The sequence below is a fragment of the Diprion similis genome, chromosome 2, assembly GCF_021155765.1.
Source record: "Diprion similis isolate iyDipSimi1 chromosome 2, iyDipSimi1.1, whole genome shotgun sequence".
Classification (NCBI taxonomy): Eukaryota; Metazoa; Arthropoda; class Insecta; order Hymenoptera; family Diprionidae; genus Diprion; species Diprion similis.
In genome coordinates, this window is record NC_060106.1 from 11,470,025 (window position 1) to 11,492,257 (window position 22,233).

A 22,233-nucleotide genomic window follows, 5' to 3' on the forward strand; every position below is an offset into this window, starting at 1 on the left:
CAGCGCCGCTTCGCACCCTTCAGCTTTCCTTCGCCGGTTCGCGTTTGCCGGGGAAACTTAGATTACGTTTGAACTGAATGTAGTAAATATGACCGCCACGTCGTTGGTAATCGACGTACCCCCGTACATACCTACTACCCTGCGCAGAGGGTCGTTGAACCCCCCGTACTAATTAAGAACTTGTAACTTGTGGAGAAAATGGATCGCGAGTACAGAAATTCTTTGAATTCCGGTCACGCGGCTGGGTAGGATCAGAGATTTGTTCGTTCAGTGCAGCGAAATTCGATGAAAAGTTTCCACCCTGCATGGCCTGCAAGAAGTGCTGCAGCCGGGGAACGAACTTCTCGCCGACTTCAACGCCGACTTCGGTCAAATGTGGTGTATGTATATACATATATTGCACGTACAGTACGTGCAACCTCTATAACCGAAGGGTAATCGACGAGAAACTGCGCGACATGAATAACCGCTGCAAAGGTATAATGTCGCGCTTTCACGAAGAGGGAGAGCGATAGAGAGAGAGAGAGAGAGAGAGGGAGGGAGAGAGAGTCAGCTCATATTACCTGAGAAGTTTCGCGTAGTTGAGACGGAAAAAAGTAACTCGGGAAAATAGTTTAACTGTTACAAAGGAAATTTGTTTCGTTGGGTATTTTCATTGCAACCTGGGGAAAGGAGGGTGGGAACGGTTGAAAGACGTCGTTTTAATCAGGTGCTCCGGTCGTAACGGAGAAACTGCTTCAAGTTCAAGCTAAACGTAACGAGTATTTGCTGCTAACTTATACCTACACGATACCCTTATTCAAATACTCAAAATGCCTACGCGAGCGATGGTTAAAACTGGAAATCCCGAATGGTCCAACGGTCCGACTTTTTAATGACTTCAGATTCGAGCTATACTTGCTTACTTCTACTCCGGCATTTACAATTAAGCTCACTTCGATTATCGGGTGATTTTTTTTGTTTTCCCCGTTATTTTTACCTGTCACGTTACAGCTGGAACTTGGAAAGGTCGTGTCCCCTGTTGTAATGAAAAAAGTCACCCCCTCCCGAAGATTATTGGGGAAAAAGGGTGAATAAGAAGAGTTTTTACATTTTTGCAGTGGTTTAAATTTATAATTATCAGGGGAATACGAGAGGAGGTGCAATTTATTCGGTGGGATATTTTTACCGTTTTATCTCAGCAGCATCCCAGAGGTGCACCAAGTCAACTAATTAGCCATGGTGGAATGTAGTATAGGATATCGCGAAGTATAGAGTAATAGGAAAACTAACCCGGAAAAGCGGTAATATACCTATATGTATATACACGATATAAATATACATATATATATATATATATATATATATATATATAAGGTGGAGGGAAAGATTCTCGCAGATATTTAAATGCTAAGCTGTTGGCTGTAGATTTCTCGTGGCACGCGGCCAAAACGAAGTCGTACATCACTTGAGTATAGCTATAAATCGTCATGCGCACGTGCTCCGGTTGAACCTCCAAGTTCGAAGCTCTTAAGTCGGATGCGAGTCTAAGTGAAGCGTTCAGAGACAAGGAGAGGAAAAGAGGTAATTGATTGCCCCTTAAATCATTGACATTTTGCACCATGATTTAGTTAAATCGTGCGTCACTGATTGATTAACACAATTAATTTTTTCGGCTAGGCTGATCTTTAGTCAAAGGATTCGAATCTTCTTTTAATTTCCATTTCTTCGTTGTTCGTCTGTTCGAATTCGCTGGGATATTATAATATGATTGTCGGATTGATCTGGTCGAGGATATTCGTTCCTGGAAAAGAGAAAGAGAAAAAGAGATAGAGAAAGAGAGAGAAATATCCGTCGAATTAGGGGTTAAATCCGGCGTACTTCGGTTAGGAATTTAATTAGCCTTGGTGGTAATCTACGTGTCATATCGCAATCTGACATCTAGGGAGTGGACGATACCTTGCATTGTCGGATGGTGCGGTTACCTCTGCGTGTAGGTAGATACATACGTCATACATCCATACATATACGAGTATGCGTGCATATGTATATATGTATGTACAGGATATCTGGCCGGTATTGATACTCTGCGCACAAATTCTCGAGGGGCTGCAGAGGAGATTCTCCCGGGTGGGTAGGCAATGGTGTATGGAAACACACATTACCGCGGCATGCCACCTCGAAACTGAGATAGGCAAACTAGTCGGCAAATGCCTATAACCTGATACCTACTCCTGATGGTCCGGCCAAACTGTAACTAGAGCTGCAGTTGCATGAATGCAAATCCCTGCCCGGCTGGCTGCCTGTCCTGCTACACCGCCATTCCGCATTTCCAAACAAACAATGCACACTGACACTGGCACTGGACCCGGTTTAACCCGGTCATGATATCACGGGAGGCATTCGTTGCTCGGGACCTCATTTTCATATTATTCGTTAATGCACGGTGCGTTGTTGTTTTGCCTTTTTTTTTTGGGGTTTTTTTTTTTTTTTTTTTACTTTTTTTCTCTTATATCACACCACAGCACTTTTGTAGAATTATTATGTTGTTCGTAGTTTGGACAAGTTTGTTTTTGCCCAGCTATCGTTAGCCCACTGCAGGTTGAATATCGAGGGATTCATACTGAGGTTCAGAACCGCATTGTGATTGACTTCTTGTTCTAATCTATTGTCCGACCCTCAATTGCAAACCGATAACGCTGCAATAGTGGCTAGCCTCCGTAATCGAATAGACTGCGCAGTGATTTACTGCTTTCTGCAGACATTCTAAACTATCTCTGCTCCGATCTACACTGTTCCCAAGTCGAAGCATATAATAGCTTGCAAGATCATTTTATACGTAGACGTATATCCCGTTTACCGTCATTTAAATTTTCTCCCTTTTCATTCACAACCATTTGCATTCCATTTTTTCACACCATATTTTTTTTAAACTGTGTGAACACGATACAAATTCGATCGAGTGTGAGACGAATTGTTTTTCACTTGATGTCGTAACGAAACTTTGACTGAAAATCCCGATTCACCGCTAATTGTGACATTTCAGGGCAGTGGATTCAAAATGACATGGGTCATGTGCTCGGACGATGTCACATCACGATCGATATTTTCCCGCTCTGTGTCAAAAGGTTCGAGAGTAATTACGGTTCTTTAGTACTCGGTACGGTATTGATTGGATGCTAGATTCGGAGTTTATTTACCGTGGCAAAGGATGAGCTGGATTCTTTGTGTCGAGTATTCAATCTTTGACCTCACCGTAGGTTGGTCATCTTCGTTTTATGCTGATGGATAGAAGGGTTATGGCCAATTTGTGATTCTTAAAGGTCGAATCAATATTACTCTTTATACTTCAAGTGAACGACTATTTTGAACCATTGAATGTCTGGTAAGTTATTCGTATACTATTGAAACGAATATTTCCTTGTTTTTTTCTTCCTCATAGATCGAAAAACACGTTAGAATCTTATGCAGAGCACAGAATTGTATTGTTCGATAGTTAAATTGCTGAATCAATGCATTGGCGAAGAGTATTAATTCTCTTCTCGCCTCATTTTTTTTTCTTTTTTACCTCCACGATGCTGACTGGTGATAAGTGGGTTGTCTATGATGATTAATTATTCTCGAGGGGGGATTTTGAAATCAGATTTTCATCTCATTTAGAGTTAATTTATTCATTGCTACAAGGGGGTAAGTGTATGTACATAGGTCTTCGACAATTTTAATTTAAAGAGACACCATCGTTTCGTCCATGAATTTTTCTTTGTACAAGAGATTATAATGTAGATATAAATTAATCTAAATATTAATCATTAATGAATACATCGCTATGCCGAGCTGATTGTGTATTCTGCTGGAAATGATTTGTTCTATTGTAAAACTTGTCATGTTTCTATTCGAACCAATTCTCTAGGCAAGCTGCATATATCTATATTGGTACATTTAGGTGGCCATTATATCGCTGAACACTCGATGCTGGAAGGAAGCGAAAATCGATTCTTCCGTTTCGATGACCGTAATAGTGTTTTATAAATTGTTTCGCGATACAGAGTAGCGAAGCTTTCGAAGTAAGCTTAAAGCGCGCGATGCTGCTTGGATATATCTACGTATTGGTATACAAGGACAGGATAAATTGAAACACAAATTTCCTGGTGACTGAAATTTATGAGGTTTGTTCTGTGTCCATACAAGCGTATTATTCGTGGGCTGTTTCTAACTTCTTTGTACTCTGAATCCAGCCGAGCGAGTAAGTTATTTATGCAATATCAGGTAGGCGACGGGGTATCGCCATCCTTTTGGGGAAGTTGTCTTATTGCTCATATATATTTCGCCGAATAATATATCGTCAGAGTGAAATATCTTTGCAATTAACGCTTGTATTTCCTCCTGACGTTTCACTTGCGCACTATACACAGTCGCTGCAGCTTCATCTGCTTCAGCTTTAAGATCGACGAGCTACCATTAAATCCGTCAATGTTTCGCGCAAATTGCCTGCAGAGGATCCCCGATTCATACCGGGTAACTATTCTCTCTCGACCATCTGTAAAGGATTTTCGTCTTTAGTATACGTGGAGGAGATTTAATCTTCGGCGCATTACTAATTGCTATCCACTTTTCAAGAATTAGAATCACTATAGACAGCATTTATAGTTTTTCTCCTTCGTGAAATTGATTAGAAATTTTTTTTTTTTTTTCAATCGCGACTAAAAATTATTTCATAAAATTCGGTGTTCTTTTTCTTTTTTTTAAGAGAAATAAATCAAGCGAAGTGCGGATAAGTAACAAATTTTTTTTTTATGAAATATGCCAATCACGCAGTTTGCGATGTAAAATTGATATGACGTTGTTTTTATTTTTTTTATTTTGTTTTTAGTGCCAAGGTAAGATAGTTAAGTCTAAGTGAACTAGTCTCAGGACGTCATTTACGGCGCTATCATATGTTTTTCCCATACTTGAATGTATTTACATACTTCTATAATACAATACCGGCTTTCGAAACGCGTATAAAATATGGGAATACATAGACTTTCACCAAGTAAGTATTATCTATAACGTTTCATAAAGATAGTAATGTAATTACGACTCCAAATAACAATATGCCTTAGTTTATTTGAAAACTAAGTTACTCGAGGGCCGTGGTTTCTTTCTATATATATAGGTAATATATATACTTAAAATTCAGACGCTTTAAATCACAAGTGATTTGCATTTTCATTTTTCTACATCGCTTTTACTGAAATTTTTCGAAGAGATATGATTACTAGAGGAAGACTTGTGAGTTAAAAAAAAAAAAAATACACAAAAAAGCAGGCAGACAGACAGCTAAATTCACGAATTCTAATTAAAGCAATTTATTGCAGAAGCCTCGAGAGCCGGAGTTGAACGAAGTACTCTCGATTGCTGGGCTTCTCATGTAGTTTCTCAGCTACGGTGAAGAGGGGTGGAATTTTCTTGAGAGAAAGGGCCGAGAAAGTCGATCGGATCCCGATGGAAGAAAGAAAAAGAATTGTTTCGGTGATAAATCTTTCATGGTTGTCGGTTCGGGGTGAGCGAGCCCATCAGCCCTATCAATTCTTTCGTCCGATCTCCGGCTAGTCTGTTTTGTTCGATCGTCCATTCGTCCGTTCGTCACTCATGGCTAATCCCTCGGACTTGAAGCCGTCTGTCACTTAATTAGGCGAAACGGCAAAGCCGCGTCTCTCCGGTGAAAGCATTATCGACGTGGATAAATCATTGCCGAGCGAAAGATATTCGCACGCCGACGGGAAAAACTTTTCGCGAAATGCTGATTGCATTAATACGTAAATGCACTTAACGCAGACACGTTTATGCGCGAAAGGCAAAAATATGGTCCCGGAAGACTTAGGAAATGGAAAATAAATTTTTTCCGTGCGAATTTTTGACGGCGAAAGAGAGCAGAAAGTGAGAGAAAAAGAAGAACAGCGTTTGGTATACAAGAAGCTTTGCTTTTTCCATTTCAAGATTTATTTATTTTTCAAAACTTGAGAGAGTGCTATACATATACGTATAATATATGCGCGATATTCACGTCGTAACAGAGCTTTCAAAATGATTCCCTCCATCGTCTTCTTATGCATCTATAAAACACGACATCCTTAAAATTATTCCATTTTTTTCTATAAAAAAAATATGTGTGTATGAAGAAATGAATGTGTAGAAACCTTGACATTCGAAACATGTTTTCCCACTATTCGATGATAATGTTTCCGTCTGAAGTTTAGTAGGTAGACATACGTTATAACGGAGACTATAATATATTACGCACCTAGGGTGGGAAAGTAGGCTATTCCAAACTGCAAGATTGAGACCCTCACCTTCGGCTTGGGTGACAAGAACGCAGTTTAGGTTAGCCTTTTTCATCCTGTATGACGTATACTACTTTTCACCACCCCCTGTATCGCAAAGTACGGACTTCCCGTTTATGCGAGGGGGCACAAAAAATGTACCTTCCGTGCAGGTGCGGTGAAAAAGTTATTTTTACCTGGTCCATTGTCCATTTCTTGGCTTTCCAGAAAGAGTGCCTTTTTCTGAGTCACAATAAGAACCAGATGAAATGTGACTCACGCAAACTCAGGTTACACCACAGAAGCTGCGAGTGACAGCGGTTGACGTGCCCTTTATGACGAAAATCACGACGCGACATTCGCTGGCCTGCTTGTCGATACTTAGCGGTATCCACGTGTTTACCGTGCATAAAAGCGATTCGACAAATTTCCCAATCGATGAAAATCCGACGCGTTATTTTCCCGAACAAGTTCCGGAGCATAGCCAAGGTGAAATTCCCGCCGCTGTACAGGATCATTGTGAATCGCGTGACGATTCCAACCCTAAACGCAAAGAGACCAGTTCTCAAATGAGATTCGCGATAAGTTTTAAAGCTGCAAAAGGTAGCCTGTGTCCTTTGTACCGGATTCTTACAAGGTTTGCGAAATCGCGTCCGTTCTTTCGGGCGAACGGATATCGACGAACTTTCCTTGACCTAGTGCTGGAAAGAAGAAGAGAGATTAAAATGAATACTGCATGTTTCCCTTCGGTAGCATGTTGATCCCTAGCAGCCAGAATAGCAGTGTGTTTGCATTATCATATAGAGCGAAGATTTAGGGGATCGTTGGGGTGAAGAAAAAAACAAAAAAAAAAAAACGAAACAAAAAAATGTATGCCGAAAAGGATCCGAGGATGCAGCAGCAGTGCGGAAAATTGTCAGCTCAACGAGAACCGCGACAGCTGTGGAATAAATCCAATCAATCAATCGTACGTCGATATACGAAATCAATCAGTAGCGAAACAATCGTGCAGCTGAGTACACCTTCCGATAGTTGAGTCGAGCTATCACTCCTCCTCCTATAAGCTGCGATCGTCCGTCTACAGGCTGTCATGTCCCTCAGTGTCTCTACGGATGAGTTCAATTATATCCTCCTGTAAAAGAGAAGGGCTTCCATTTTCCCTCGGGTTTCTTCTCACCCTATTCCACATCCCGCGGTATAAGCAACGAATATACCTTAGATACAGTAATATACAGTACAACGTGTGTTAATCGTATACCTGTATATATCGTTATCCTGTTTTTCACGCCTGCCAAAGGTTCTTACCAACCAACCGCACGTCTTTTGTCTTCTAGATTACCTTCCGCACATATCTATCCGGCCTTATTCCTCCACCCCTTTTCTCTCGTCGCCCTTTGGCCGCTTTCTTTTGCCCCCGAAAGGTCGACCCCGTATTCGAGAAAGACGCAGCCACTCGTTCAACTCGGCGTCGACGAAGCTCGTAGCCTCGGCCAGCCCCAAACCCCAGAGCTAACCCGGGCTACGAAGTATACAGACACATACACACACACACATACACACACACCGCGCGTGTGTAAAGGCATCCGTTTGCAGGTTGGGAATTTTCTGCGCAGGCATTTCTCGTAGGAAGCACCAATCAAAGTAACGACAAGATACGCGCTCGCTGCCTGCCTGCCTGCCTGCCTGCCTGCATGTGATCTCATACCTACGTGATCTCGGTAAATTTTTTGACATCAAGTCGGAGGAAGGAAATCAGCAATTTGTAGGGGTCTGTGTGTTCCGGATACCTTTTGCCATTTTTCTTTTACTTCATCGTTTTATCCCGCAGTTTTTTTTATTTTTCTATCTCCCCTCACCCCCTCCTCTCCATTCGAACTCGAATGCCGTTCCGCTTTGCACCTCCGACCGAACAATAACCTTTTTCAACTTTACCCCACGACAATGCCGAATTGACAGCGGGCCAAAGTGCTCCCTTGAATACCCAATAATCTCCTCTATGGACCTCTAGCGACGTACGGATCTATATACCCAATTTTCACCATTGTCATACGTACATTTAAAAATCCGTTCGTTTACATTCAATTTGAAAAGTTGAATTCAGCTCAGTCGAAGTATAAATTTTTCCCTCCGGCAGATGTCTGTTTAGGTGAAACAAAAGAATTTTGCGCAATTGAAGATTTTTTTTGCAAAATTTTATTCATCATCATCGATTCGTTTGATTATATAGTCGCGGTGCATTTCGATGCAAAAATTGGCGAGCAATTTTCGCAAGATCCGGTATACGTGACATCGTGACTTCCGTTAGAAAATTCTTCGCGTCACAAAGAGTTTCGCGTCATAATAGGCGTGATAGCCACGACCATGTTCGTGCAGCGTATATCTTTTTCGGATTTAGACAATTTATTTTTTCCAAGAAAAATCGACATCGATCCTCCGCCCGTTTGACGTATCAGGATATTTCGTAGCTGATGGAATCCCAAGTAGCAACTCCGGAGCAGCGATTTTTCACGCGTGCATACACGTACAACCGTGATACACCTGCATGGTTACTTCTCGACTTTGATCACGTATTTCCGAGAAGGAAGAGCCAAGCTAGCGGATTCCGTTGCTTCGGTAGACCGCATTCACGGAACATTAGACCGTCAGCCAACCCGATGCCAGGTATCATTCAATATTCAACGTGCACGTTTTCCATCGATACTCTTTTCTGCCTCTATACCTCTAGGTAACCATTCCCTCCTTCACCATAATTCGCCTTTCAACGTCTGTATATAGCGAGCCTCAGGTTTTATACATTCGTTTGACCAAATCACCGGAACGCATATACGCGTGACGTTCGGTGTGCGTGAAAATTTCAACCGCCGTTTCTTCAAGTTAAAATATATTTCAAATTTCGGCAGTTCGATCGTTGAATATTCTTTCCAATGTAGTACCGGATACAAGAACCGCGCAGAATCCTTATGGAAATTGACTCCCGGTCAAATTGGCTGGGTTTGCAGCATGTTATAGTACATATCCTCGTGATAAAAATTTCTCATCGACGCAAGATCAAAAGTCAGTAGTTTCCGAGATACAGGCTGCGGTAGAAATGTGTCCAGATTTTTTTATACAAAGAATAAACTCGTCGGGGCAAACGTGCTACGAATAATAATTGACTCACAATCAGTCAAACAAACAATTTTTTCACTGATTTTAAATCTATTTTCATTCATTTAAATATATATGTCTTGTAAAATCGTATAAACTTTCGTTCCATTGAGTGAACGAAATCTATTCTAACTGCACATCTATGTGGCAAATAAATTAGTCATCGCTCACTTGGATCAAATGAGTTTCTTCTCTGGTTTGTATCCCTGTTTCCATTTTATCTGTCTATCTCCAGAAGACAGATACCTGTTGAAAATCCAAGTTATTAGGATAAGAGCTACGGGCGCTTGATGCCAATTTTACTCACAGGCAGTGAAAATAGCTGAGTAAAAATACGGATAGACCATCACTGAAGATAAACGAGACCGACGAGACGTGGTACATAAGATCGCAGCTAAATAGTTGAATTCAATGGAAACAGTGAATCGAGAATGAGATTTTTTTAGCCTTGTGAATGCAAAGAGTCGAATTTCAGTCGTAGAGAATCGTAACCTTTGATTTCACAGTGAATAAAGGTAGTCTCGAGTTAAGAGTTCTCCAGAATATGCAATAAGAAATTTTCCAAATCGCTCAAGGTTTTTACTTTCTTAATCCATTGAAGAATATTAATAACATTTGTTACCAAATATCTGCGGGTGGAGCAGCTGAGGCCTCTGCGTGTATATGGCAACGGTTGTGAAAAATGCGTTGATAATAAAATTAGCATAAAAATTAGGTACCTGGCAGAAAATTTATCTCTCATAACATGCAAACTCGCAGAGTTCCCTGGGACTTTGATGGGTGTGAATACCTGTAAGAAGCGTGCAAGCTGTGTCCTTAAAATCTAATCGTACAGACACCTCTTGAGCCGAATCAGCAGATCGAACAACTGCTATGTACGGAACGGTGCTGGAATTTTCACGGAATTGGAATTAAAGGCTCTTCGCTTCTCAATTCTTCCCATCGGATTCCTTGTAATACATTTCTCGAAAGCAATTTCGCACCGAGAATTCCAAGGATTGATGTGTGAATTTCGGGTCTCATGTACACGAGTTGTTGATTGTCACACAGCTAATTTATTCGACATCCTCAAGTTACAGGGGCAAAAGTCTGAGGCTTTGTCCGTATCTAATTACGAATTCCTCGACGATTCTTATGCTGTGACGACGTTCGTGGCCGTGAACAGTCGTATCTGCTGCTCCAATATAAGGATCAAATTAATCAAACTGAGCTACCGAAACCACCGAATTCGTTTGAGCATCGCAAACTTGAGGCGAGAAAAAAAATCAAGAACCACAAGTTCTGTTTACATCGGAAAGAATCAAAGGAAAGCAACCTGCAATTTTCGAAGGAAATCCAGGAATTGAACGTCCTTGCAGACAGAACCGTCGCATGGAAATTACGCTTTAGTTATTCAGCTGGTCTCGTAGTCGACGATCGGTTCGGGAAACCACACGATTGCAGCTGGGAGCAGAAGTAAATGAATTACGTTGAGGGCTACCGCCGCCAGTTCAAGATTCCCTCGAGGGTGTCATGGGGTCGTCGTTCGGCTTTCGGCATCGCCGGCATGGCCTTCGTCGTCTGAAAGTTTCAACGGATTTTCACCATTGTCCAATTCATTTGATTTCACGATTAACATCGGGGTGAATTCCGGAGAACAAGGTTCAAATTGTAGTCTACGCATTCCGTGCAAGACTCCATTATGGTAACACGGGTTGAGTTAGGTCAGAACAATTATTCGCACGGGAATGTCGAACCAGGTTATATTCTCTGCATATTTAGCGAACTGCATAATTTCCTCCACTATCAGATAATTGCAGGCGAAATTCTTGCATCATTTTCCGAGGGGATTCGGTATGGAATTTCAGACAAGCTTACAGTCGGAAAATTTTGTATTTCAAGCCTCAACAATTCCATCCGCCACCGCTCGATGCCATCGACAGTCGTTGTGACGGTTCACGGATTGAGATCGATAAAAAACCTTGATGCAAAATTGGAAAAAAAATGTTTCGTGATCGTGCAGAAATCAGCCATCGGCCAGACTTCGAGGGGCTTTCGAAGACGGTCCAAACATCTTGCGGAGGCTAATTTCTCCACGTGCAATGGTGCATTCAATTGCCAGACGAGGTGGCTCCTCTTCTCTTTCCCTCTCTTTATCTCTCTCTCTCTCTCTCTCTCTCTCTCTCAGCTTCGTCGACGGCGAAGCGCAAGGAGCAGTTCCTGGCCCGCCCGGCGAACGTCAACGAGGTCGGTTTATCTCGCCGCTGCCAGAGTCAGCTCGTTTATGCCACTGGCTTTTACCCATAACTTTGGTGTGTACGGTAAAACCTCACCTATTCTACCGACTCGGTACCCGGCGACCTCGGCTCTTCGCAGTAAATAGGCAGCCCCGTTCCCTCCCCAGTATTGTACGTAGTTGAGCACAGCTGGGTGCGCATCCTGACGGCGTTACGGGCTCAGGAATCCACGGATCTCAAGTAAGCCAGGTTTTACTGTACGGCATTCTTAGCTGCCACGTCCCCGGAAGTACCTTCCGTTGGTGTTCAATTTTTCTAACAATTCGCTGTAATCTGCTCAACGCTACGGGTTTTACAAATATTCACAAATCCTCGGTTTGCTCAAGTCTCGATTACAGATTTTCAGGGACTTACCCGATGTGCCAAGTTTCTCATGCTCGATCAATCTCCCATCATTGTATGTGAAAATATAGACGTTCAGAAGTTTAATTTCTGTTCGAAATAGTTGCACAGTTATGCCGGTTTATCGATCGTGTTTACGACACAAATTTACTAGATTGCATTTCAAACGGAATTTTGAATCGCAAGCAGCTGGTATACGCTCTGTAAGCATGTATAACACACCTTAGAAATTCATTTTTATACACTTTAGGGGAATTATCATTTCGCACATGTATTTAACTCGCGTAGGTACAACAACAAATCGTTCGCAAGGAATTTCGGCGAAACATCTTCCGTACGTGTTTGAAAAACGTTCAGATCGTTATATTTTTTTCCCGACGATTGATCGAGTCGAAAGAGCTGCGAATAAAGAGAAAAAAAGGAAAAAAAAAAACGAAAAGAAAAAGAAAACCAGATACGATACTAATGCTAATAAAAAAATGTTTATCGCGAACTACACCTCGCATTTACAGCGTTTCAGCGAGATCCATTTGCCGTATAAAAATTATAGCCATTTCTCGGGAAATGATGGGCACCTCTATAAATATCGTTCTCAAGTATCGAGCAGGATGTATACGCGATACGTACATTATATATATCGCCCCGAGTACCCTTTTTTTTCTTCTTTTTTATTTTTTATGTTCTGTATCCCGGAAAGGCAGGAGACGCGATCCCTTGGAAACCTGGACGATGTTACTGGCACCTGCATATTTACTATTGCGGAAGTAACGTAGGAATAAAGAATAAAATATAAAAAATAGAAAAAAAACGACAATGGTACATACATCGTAGTAGTCGTAAACCACTGGCACTCCCAACACCAACACGTGACTCTCATTTTTTGTCTAAAGTAGTTCACGGAAATTGCAATGCGTTTATATCGAACATGCAAGACTTCATTTCGCTCTTTGCACTTACTAATTTTTGTTATTCGACTCCATTGGAAAATTTAATATAATAATCTTTGAACAGTGTAATTCTTTCAATGTAAGAGTTTAATATTCTTATGAGTCATTCTGAAAAATATGATTACCTAATTCCGAATTTTCACAATCACTGTGTGACTTCTTTTAACTCTACTTCGATTATATTAAAATTGGTTCGTATTATTATAATCACGGATAAGCAATGAAGAAAACGTTGATAGCAAAAGTCTCTCCGTGTGGTTTGAAAAGTTAGATTTCTCTCGTTTATATTGCGTGAACTCGAAACTGGGTGCGGACCGACCGTGGCAACCTGCAACTCACACAAGAGCCTTTATGGGTGACTATATAAATATTTTATATGAATTATTTTACGAACTTCGCTACTGAGTTTGAAATCTTCACTCCGTCCTCACGGCGTTCGCTACGTGGATCGTCACTAGGATGAGAAACGTCATTATAGGATATGGGCTCAAAATCTCCGTTAGGTTCGCTCTGAAAAATTGCTCCGTTTTATGTATCTTGCAACATACACGATGTGCTCGAAAGCATGCTAGGTTATTTAAATCGTCCGCCATTGTCTAGTAGGTATGTATATCGTTACATCTATCGCAGCATGTTTACAATGTGTTCTCCGTCTGCAAAATCCTCCAGCGATTTTCTAGCTGAATCCGTAATATTACTGAAAATTCATAACAGCCTCTATTGTGGTCGAAAATGCGACAGCTCGTCTTTTCTATACAGGTACGAACGACTCGAAAGCTTTCAAACTCTCAATGGAAAATTTTCGAAAACGTTCAAGTGATCCTTATTACACGATATTAACTCTTTTGAGTTTTTGGTTCTATATACGAGTAATAAAGCCTACAAAAGCCCTCTCGAGTCATCCTTTAATTTGGTCTCACGTATTCGGTATTAATAATAATATTAATGCTTAATCGCCTCTCTATTGACCTGTGATGTACTCCAATAGACAGAACTTGCCCAGACAGGCCGAAAAGAAGCCGATTTCGCGCGGAAAGAGGTCCGGCAAAGCCTTCTGGTTCTCTGCGAAGGGATAATCTCCTATACACGTAGGGTTTAAGTAGGTTGAGGTAGTATCGTAAGGAGAAACCATACGGAGCTGATCGTAAAATATCTGCAAAGTCTGATACACACAGAAGTCTCGAATCAAGCTTCCGTGTAACGACTTTCCATGAGAAAAGAGATATTCGATGATACATTCTGATTCTTGTATGCATCTCACTCGGGGATCATCCGCTAAGATGGAACAGAACGAGCGATGGGAAAGTTACAGAACCGCGAACCGAAGGGGTAAACGCTTTCTGTCTGCTTCACCTCAAGCTGTTACAGTCGTACAGTCGTGGGGAGAGATTTTATCTGTAGAATGATCATCGGGCGCAGACAGGAAGAAACGATTTCTGTAAGCAGTTCTTATGATAAAAGTCTTGATGCAGCTCTTAAGCGTCGTTTTACAAGCCGCTCTCCGCAATATACGCGATGCTCGGTTGAGGGTCGTATAAAGGCAAACGCGTATAAACGGGGACGCGTAAACGCGCTTGTTCGCAATACCTCGTAACGTGCTGCAGCTACTGTCATTTCGTGCGAACCTCTTGAATTGCAGATGCCTCGCGTCTCGTTGCATATTGCGATATCGACGTAGCTGCAGCGGCGTCATTCTTTTCACAAAACCCACCGACCGGCCTCGTAAATTTAATGATATTGCAAAGTGCGGTACTTTAGAATATTTTCACCAAACCGAGAACCGTATAATTCACGCAGATAGATACGTGAATTGTACTTGAGAATAAAAATAAATCATATTCTGTGACAATTTATTTATTTATTTTTCATAAATTTACGGGAAGTCTGCTTCCTTTGGTTCGCCGATAGAAAAATTCTGCACAATGAAGTGAGTGGGAGTATAAGTGTGGTGAAGTTATCGCAAACGCGAGCCTTGGGTGCTTCTTATTCAACATTCATGTAATTTTTCTTACCCCGCAGGCACACCGGAAGGTGCAGGTACATAAATCCCGATACTGTTCATACTCGGAGCAGGAGCCACATGGCGCCTCGCCATTCGCTTCTATCAGCCACTTCGATTCGCCATAAAAAAAACTCATGAATCATGAAGTGCATTTTCCTTGCCCTTCAGATTCCCGGAGTCTTGCGGGTTATCGCACTGACCTCCGATCATTTTTTCTGTTCCAGGTAGTCAGAGCGGCGAGTCCTGTTCTTCTCCGCGTCATCGCCTTGGGTGCCTTTTTTATTTATTGCACGGTAAGTTGGCGATATTTCCCGCGTTCACTATGCTTGGCTAAACTCTCAGAGCCCTTGAGGTACGTCAGCATGACACGGTGGCTGGGGGGAGGCAAAAAAACTGAAAAAGAATCCGCGCCGTTAGGACCTTGCACCCTTTTTACCGTCCAAGTTTCAAACTTTTATATCTTATACTTACTCGGAGGTCTTTTAACCGCCTCGCGTAATGCAAGCGACACTCGATACTCTATAGCTTCAAGAAAACTACGGGTCCTTCTTTTTCAACCTGACTAAACTCAGTTGTTCCATTTCAAACCGAGGACCGCATTCTTTTGTAATCATGGTTTGTGAATCTCCAGTCATTTTCAAATGGAATAGGTACAGTGGAAAAAATTCGGCTGGGTTTTAGAATCGAACAGCTTTCAGAGGCTTAATATTGGGCAATCTTTTAGCAGACTAGATAAGCCTGCAACTAGCCTTCGGTCTGCGTGACTATAAGCCTTGAAAGACTCTGGTTCTCCCATGTTGCAGACTATCGTGATGTATCCGAGGCCTAACGTCGTGACTTGTACGGTCAGGGTCTGGCTGCGCGAGATTGGATTTTCCCTGACTTACGGCGCTTTGATGCTCAAGACCTGGAGGTGAGTGAGTTTTATATGCATGTTACGATTTCGAGGTAATTGACGGATGCAACGTAATATTTCACTTTAATGGATAGCCCCGATTCGAGTCAGAGATAATGGTGACGATGAAGAATAGTCCGTTAGAAATTTTCACGGCTTATCGAAACCGGAATAAATCACCAATTTTATTATCTCTTGAAAAAAAATAAAAATAAAATAAACAATCAATAAAAATTTAGTGAAATGTATAAACGTCTCATGTTATAAAAGTTTAGGGAATTCTCATTGTACCGCATCATCATATGGCAATATTGGTCTTTCGGTTCGCTTGTGTGTAATCACGGAATTCTTGCTGAACTTGTAAGAGCGAGGAAAAAAATATGGGATCCCCAACGGAGTTGAAAGGGCTTGGTTTATTATTTAAGGTAAAAGAAGTGAAACTCGGGGAGGTTTTCCCCTTGGTGGAAACGGTGGTTTGAATAAGTTCAGAATCAGCTTTAATTGACTTTACGTTTGAAAAAATATGTCAGTGAGTCTGACGATCATTCGAAGTTGCGATTATGCGATTGGAAAATATCATTTCGCAGAAAAATTACTCCAATTGATGCGAAAGCTAATTTTTAGTTAAATTATTGTATAAATGACCCCTGCGGCGTCAATATTTTTTAACGAAAGGTAATTTATTCGGTACTGTTTGTTTGACGTTATCAGTTGCGAAGGGTGGTTTTTTCCTATAACAGATTGATTGGATGGAACATCGCTACCAAAATACAGAGAAAATTGATGTAACATTCATTAATCTTGACCTCGCGAAAATAACTACGTAGAAATGAATTTACGTTTTTAAAATATCTATTAATCGGTAGTCGTACCTAAATAAACTAGAGTTTTGTATTTCTTGGAAGTGCTATTCAAGCTTTTTTGCAAGTACCCGACGAATTTCCGGAAATTACATATTCCCGTAGGTCACAGGATAAAAGCATCCAGTCCGTACCTTTGTGCACTGCATCAAAGCGGAGTGCATGAGGATTAAAATTGTTTTGGAGCTTCCAAGACCAAGGGAAACAACTCAAAGGAAAGCTCAGGTTGAAACATTAAAAGCCCACTCCTAGCGACGACGACAAAGGCACTTTCTTCTAACTTGTCAGATTTTCGAAGAAAAGTATATTCAAGAAACGCTGCATGCACAGAATCGTTTAACTTTCAACATTGAGCGAGTTAATGCTTACTTGCTCGAAATTGATAGTTTTATCAATAAGCCTTCGACGAAATTTCATGAAATCAGTTAGTCATAAAACTCAACCCAAACTTATCCTATACGAAGACAAACTCCGTTCATTACTATCACGCTCTGTAATTCGGTGAATTAATTCCAAGACGTAGTTGTGGTCAATCGTCAAATTTCGAGGCGAATACACGTTAGGAGGAGATGTATGAGTACGTGAAATTGCGCGTGAAATATTAAGTGCGGATCAGTCCTACCGCAGAATAATCTATAACGTGTAAAAATGGCTTTTCTGAAAGTCGATGGGCCCGAAACCCGCCGCGAAGCTTCCAGCCTTTTTCCGTAGACACTTTTGACACCTTCGGAGCCTTTAGGGTTTGGGACGAAACTGCCGGATAAAATGGCGAATATGAACGCTCTCTCGGTGACAAGGACCTCGGGTCGTTGTCTGCTGTACAGAGAATCCTAGCATGTGGCAGCAGCGGCGGGTAGATATCATCGTTATTGTAATGGACGAACAATTCAGCTGCTTATTGTACATGCTTTTTCATGATTACGGTTACCGGCACGCCAAACTTACCAATCCGTGTTGTATATTTATGAATATTTACAAAGTGTCATGGATATCGGGGAATATAATAAGCATCGCGTTTTTTCGTACTTTTGAAATTTACCAACCGGAACGTGACTGTTATCGACAGAGTTTTCCAGTACGTGTAGAAATCCCAACGGTCTTTAAAATTGTTCGGTTCACCCTCGGTTCGCTCGTTCGTTTACCCCATTCCATTTAAATTACAAATTTTGCCACCGTTTTTCACCGTCCAATTTTCTCCAAATATCTAGGGAATATCACCCGTCGAATTATAGCTACGCTTAGCACGTCATGCGCGTTGGTCGGGGGAATTCGCATTGCTACATGTCTGTCCAACGCCATCACACTATATGTATACGTATATGAAACGTACAAATTGTCGAACAAACATGGAATATATACATATATTTACCCGCGATTATACAGAAGCTATCGAGAAATTGTAACAACTGACTTGTAAAATTTGGTGAAAACAGCGATTTTTCTATTTTTTTACAGATTCCCCCGGCGTAAAAAGAACTTTTTTCTACTATATAGGGGATGTAGGGAAACGCGTGAAATTTATTCCTGCGACTGGATATAAGCCAGATCACTGTTTCGTTCGCTAAAACGTTTTCCCAATTGAAAAGGTTTGTTTTTACAAATTACTCACGCGGTTTCAATTCCTACCACAGTTATACAGCAATGGCGGGTAGATCGGCGAAATTTAATGCTCCTTAATAGTTTGAGAGTTTTTCGTTACGGTGCATCGGGTAACAGCGAACTTAAAACCGAATTCGAAGCGCTGAATCGTACCGAGGTTTGACAATAAGTGAAGCAATAATTCTAATGGATCGCAACAGCGGGTGCCAAGTCGGTAACGGCGAAGCGCACTTAGCTCTTATATATTATACGGGCTACGAAGTTTAATCGAAGCATTTTCAATCTATAAGTACGTCCCCGGTGTTTTCAAGACCCGGGAAAGTTTCCCACCGACGCGACGCGACGAATAATTTGTACACCGGAATTCCGTATTCTCATGAAATATTGATGCAATCAATTTTTCCTCTCAATATCTTCCAATTGTCGAAGCGCCTACTGGATTAATATTGTCGGTAAACACGCGTATGATGCAATTTCGTTATTCGCGACGTACTTTGGTTAACAGTCAATTCACCGGTGGCATTATCTTGAGCGATGTTGACTAAGGCAGCGGCATAAATTTACCATCAATAATTCACCGTGATATATACTTGCCACGAAATGTTATTATACATAGAGAAAAGAGTTTATTTACTGCAGTTCATAAACGTATATTTGGATCTTTCGTTATTATTAATAAATTTTAGCTGAATCAAATATGATTTGTCAACTATTAACAAATTCTTATCGATCACTATTTGGCCATTTATTTCGCCATGTGTTAATATACGTTTGTTAACGTTAAATAAACTATTTTATCATTGTGGTGGGTGCACATCGTCGTAGAGAAAAGAAAATAATTTTCACCGAGTAGAATATAACTGCGCGAAATATGTATAAACCCGCAGACAACTCTCGTCACATTTTCGCTCAGCTATCCAGAGAATCGTTTCTTCATGGGCGGTTAAAAGAATTTTTTTTCATGTGCAATCCGTCGGAATGAAGCATCAAACTGTGTGCTGTGCTAACTCGATCCAATTACCACGGATGTATCCATCCACTCTGTTCATACTTTTCGGAACCTCGCTCGAGTCGAGTAATCGGTGTCATAACGAAGGAAGGCTTCCTTCGCGTCGACTCTGTGAGTGATCGGATTAGTGCGCGAGCTAGCTTACACAGGCGCGACACACGCGGAATTAATCACATTATCCGATATGATTTCCTCTGAACACAAGACCTCTACGCTATTGGAATTATACCGAGGACCAGACGTACGTACCTACCTATAATACCGGGTAGAGGAGAAAGGGTCAAATCATCTCCTTCTTGCACATAATTCTCGATCAATTTCGAGAGAAAATGAGAATTATTCTTTATCTCCGTTCCGCACGACGACGCCACATGGTGCAGAACGGTTAGATGCTGCGGTCGGCAAACTAACGAACAAATCGCCATCACGTCGCCGATATTTTTCACGACATCGATCAGCGAGCGGTGAAAAAGATTCGAAACTACAACCTTGTTATGGATAGTCAGCTATGCTTTGCCGGTATATATTTATAGCGATTCCTTTCTCCGTTCCGAGGAAATTTTGCTAAGTATCTCAGTAAAGTTCGCTATGTGGAAACAATTCCTTGCATGAAAAATCTATTATTCCATGTCAATCAGCGATGAACCGACTGAATAACCGAATTTGTTTATTTATTTATTTTCTATTCTTTTATTGATGTTGTTTTCTGCTCATTGTTATACGTGCATTATGCTTTTAGTAGATGAAAATTTCCTGATTTTCATGTTTATTTCATTTCACCGCTGTACCACCTACCTGCAAAGGAAGAAGTCGAGGGAATACATTAATTTTTTAACAGGATACCTTTGAACTACTGATGTACATGTAATCTCAAGGATATTTATTCTTTACATTGCAATGTTATTACCAGCGCCAGATGACTACAAGTCTTTTGAAGTACATCTAGATACGAAGTTAGGATCCTTGATTGATATGTGCCACCTTTTGAAACTCTGTGAAGCCGAAAGCTCTAAAATCTTTTTTACGAAAAAGATTCACATCAGAATTTTTACTGAATTTAATTATTTTTGTAGGATATTGCAAAGATAGTTTTGAAATTGTTGGATAATGTTTTATTTTTTTGTGCATTTCATATTTGCACTTCTTACTGACTTTTTCACGAGTAGTCGACCTCGCTTATAATTAATTGTAGAATACTACGGATATTGTTGCCAATATGTTCCCGATTCCTTTTATTCCTATTATAAAAAACCTAATGAAAAATTGATTTTAACTAAAAGTTATATCCTTGCTAAAAAGTTACTCGCATCAGAGAATGGTGAACTAGATTGCTATTCATAAACTTGAAGTGTGCTTCGAAAATTATTGTTAATATTCTGATACATATCCGCAACTTTTTATTGCAGAATATCGGTGATATTTCGAGTGCGATCTGCGAAAGCGGTGAAAATCACCGACATGAATCTGCTGAAGCGATTGGGAGTTATCGTTGCGATTTTCAGCGTATTTCTCATGATTCGCACCCTCGTCGCACCGCCTGTTGTCATCGTAGGCCGAACGGCGGACGACCTCAAAGCCTACCTCTGCAGAACTGATTGGTGGGACCACAGCTTCACAACTCGTGAGTACATAAGAATAGAAACATCAAGATTGTAGATTTTTATCAAACAATCGTAGGGAGAAACTGTCACGAAGATATTGAACAGTTTTGGATAAAAATTTATGTAATAATTCTCTGAGGTTTGTGCCATGGGGTGATGGCAAGTGATACGGTTGTATCTGGCACATCATACGGTTTGGAACAAGATATTAGTTCCAAGTCAACACAGATCTGATATATAACTCGGCGAACGCGGTGTTAAAGCGAAGTGTGGAAGCTTTCTTTGGGAAAACACCTTTTCTGGAAATGTGTAAACTCGACAAAGCTTCGGATCAAATTTCAGAGAAGTCGTTAAAATCTATGACGAGTACGCTGCTGCGAACTGTGTTTATGCTTTAAGTGAAACTGCTAGACTGTTATACGATCCGACTTTTGTAGGTAACATTTTCGTATACGAACAATGGTTTCCAATTTTCTGAATTCGGATAATTACCGTACAGGCCTCCCGATATCACGATTACTGGGGTTTAGTATGGAGGATGAGACCGAGCCTCTGTGGTATTTTGCTTTGGTCCGATGCCTTCGAAAATTGGATGGCAGTGTAGGAATCAAAAGCTGGTTTTCACCTCCAGCGAACCGGCTGAGAGAAGTGTTCTGCTTTAAAATGGGAAAACTTGTTTTTGTCAGAATCTCACTTTCCCTGAAAAATATCACGAATTTATTTGACGTGACAGGCTTTAGTTCATTATTATCTTTTTTTTGACGTACCTGCCCAGTTGCACAAACCGTCTCCATTTATTTAGACGGCAGGTACACATTCTCTTCCCGACGAAGAGCAATAGTTCTTGGTTACCACAAAATTACGTATCTTGTTAAACGTCCCGTGAAATGTCTGCACCGTGGCAAAACAAGTACTTTAATCAGGCTGGCTCTAATTCGAGGGGCTTGTTTGAGTTTAAAGATGCAGATAGGTCGAGAGGAAAAACAAACAAAAAGGCTGTTCTGACATCCGCACAACGAATCGAGCCAACGACGTCTAAGTTTGTTTGAAATTTATCACATCGTCACCTCAGCTTAACACGGTTGTAAAAAAACGCTTTTATTCTCTCGAAATAATATGCCTGACTCTCTCAGGTTTTAGCTATATTTACATTTAAGAGTGCCACGCTTATCGGCGTAGGATATCCTCCGAAATGATAAAGAAATAAGATCGACACCCTGCAGGATTTTTCCAGAAAATTATTACCTCCTTATCAAAGGATCTTCAGTGGCACA

General features: G+C 41.0%; 1 protein-coding gene across 1 annotated transcript in view; it reads left to right on the forward strand.

Moving 5' to 3' along the window:
* The window catches only part of LOC124413884 (probable G-protein coupled receptor CG31760), a 129,934-nt gene that overhangs the window by 91,604 nt on the left and 16,097 nt on the right, over positions 1 to 22,233 (forward strand). Inside the window, exons 6-8 of the mRNA XM_046894677.1 lie at positions 15,220 to 15,288; positions 15,799 to 15,908; positions 20,765 to 20,979. Coding sequence (XP_046750633.1) covers positions 15,220 to 15,288; positions 15,799 to 15,908; positions 20,765 to 20,979 — 394 coding nt within the window. The remainder of the gene's footprint in view (positions 1 to 15,219; positions 15,289 to 15,798; positions 15,909 to 20,764; positions 20,980 to 22,233) is intronic.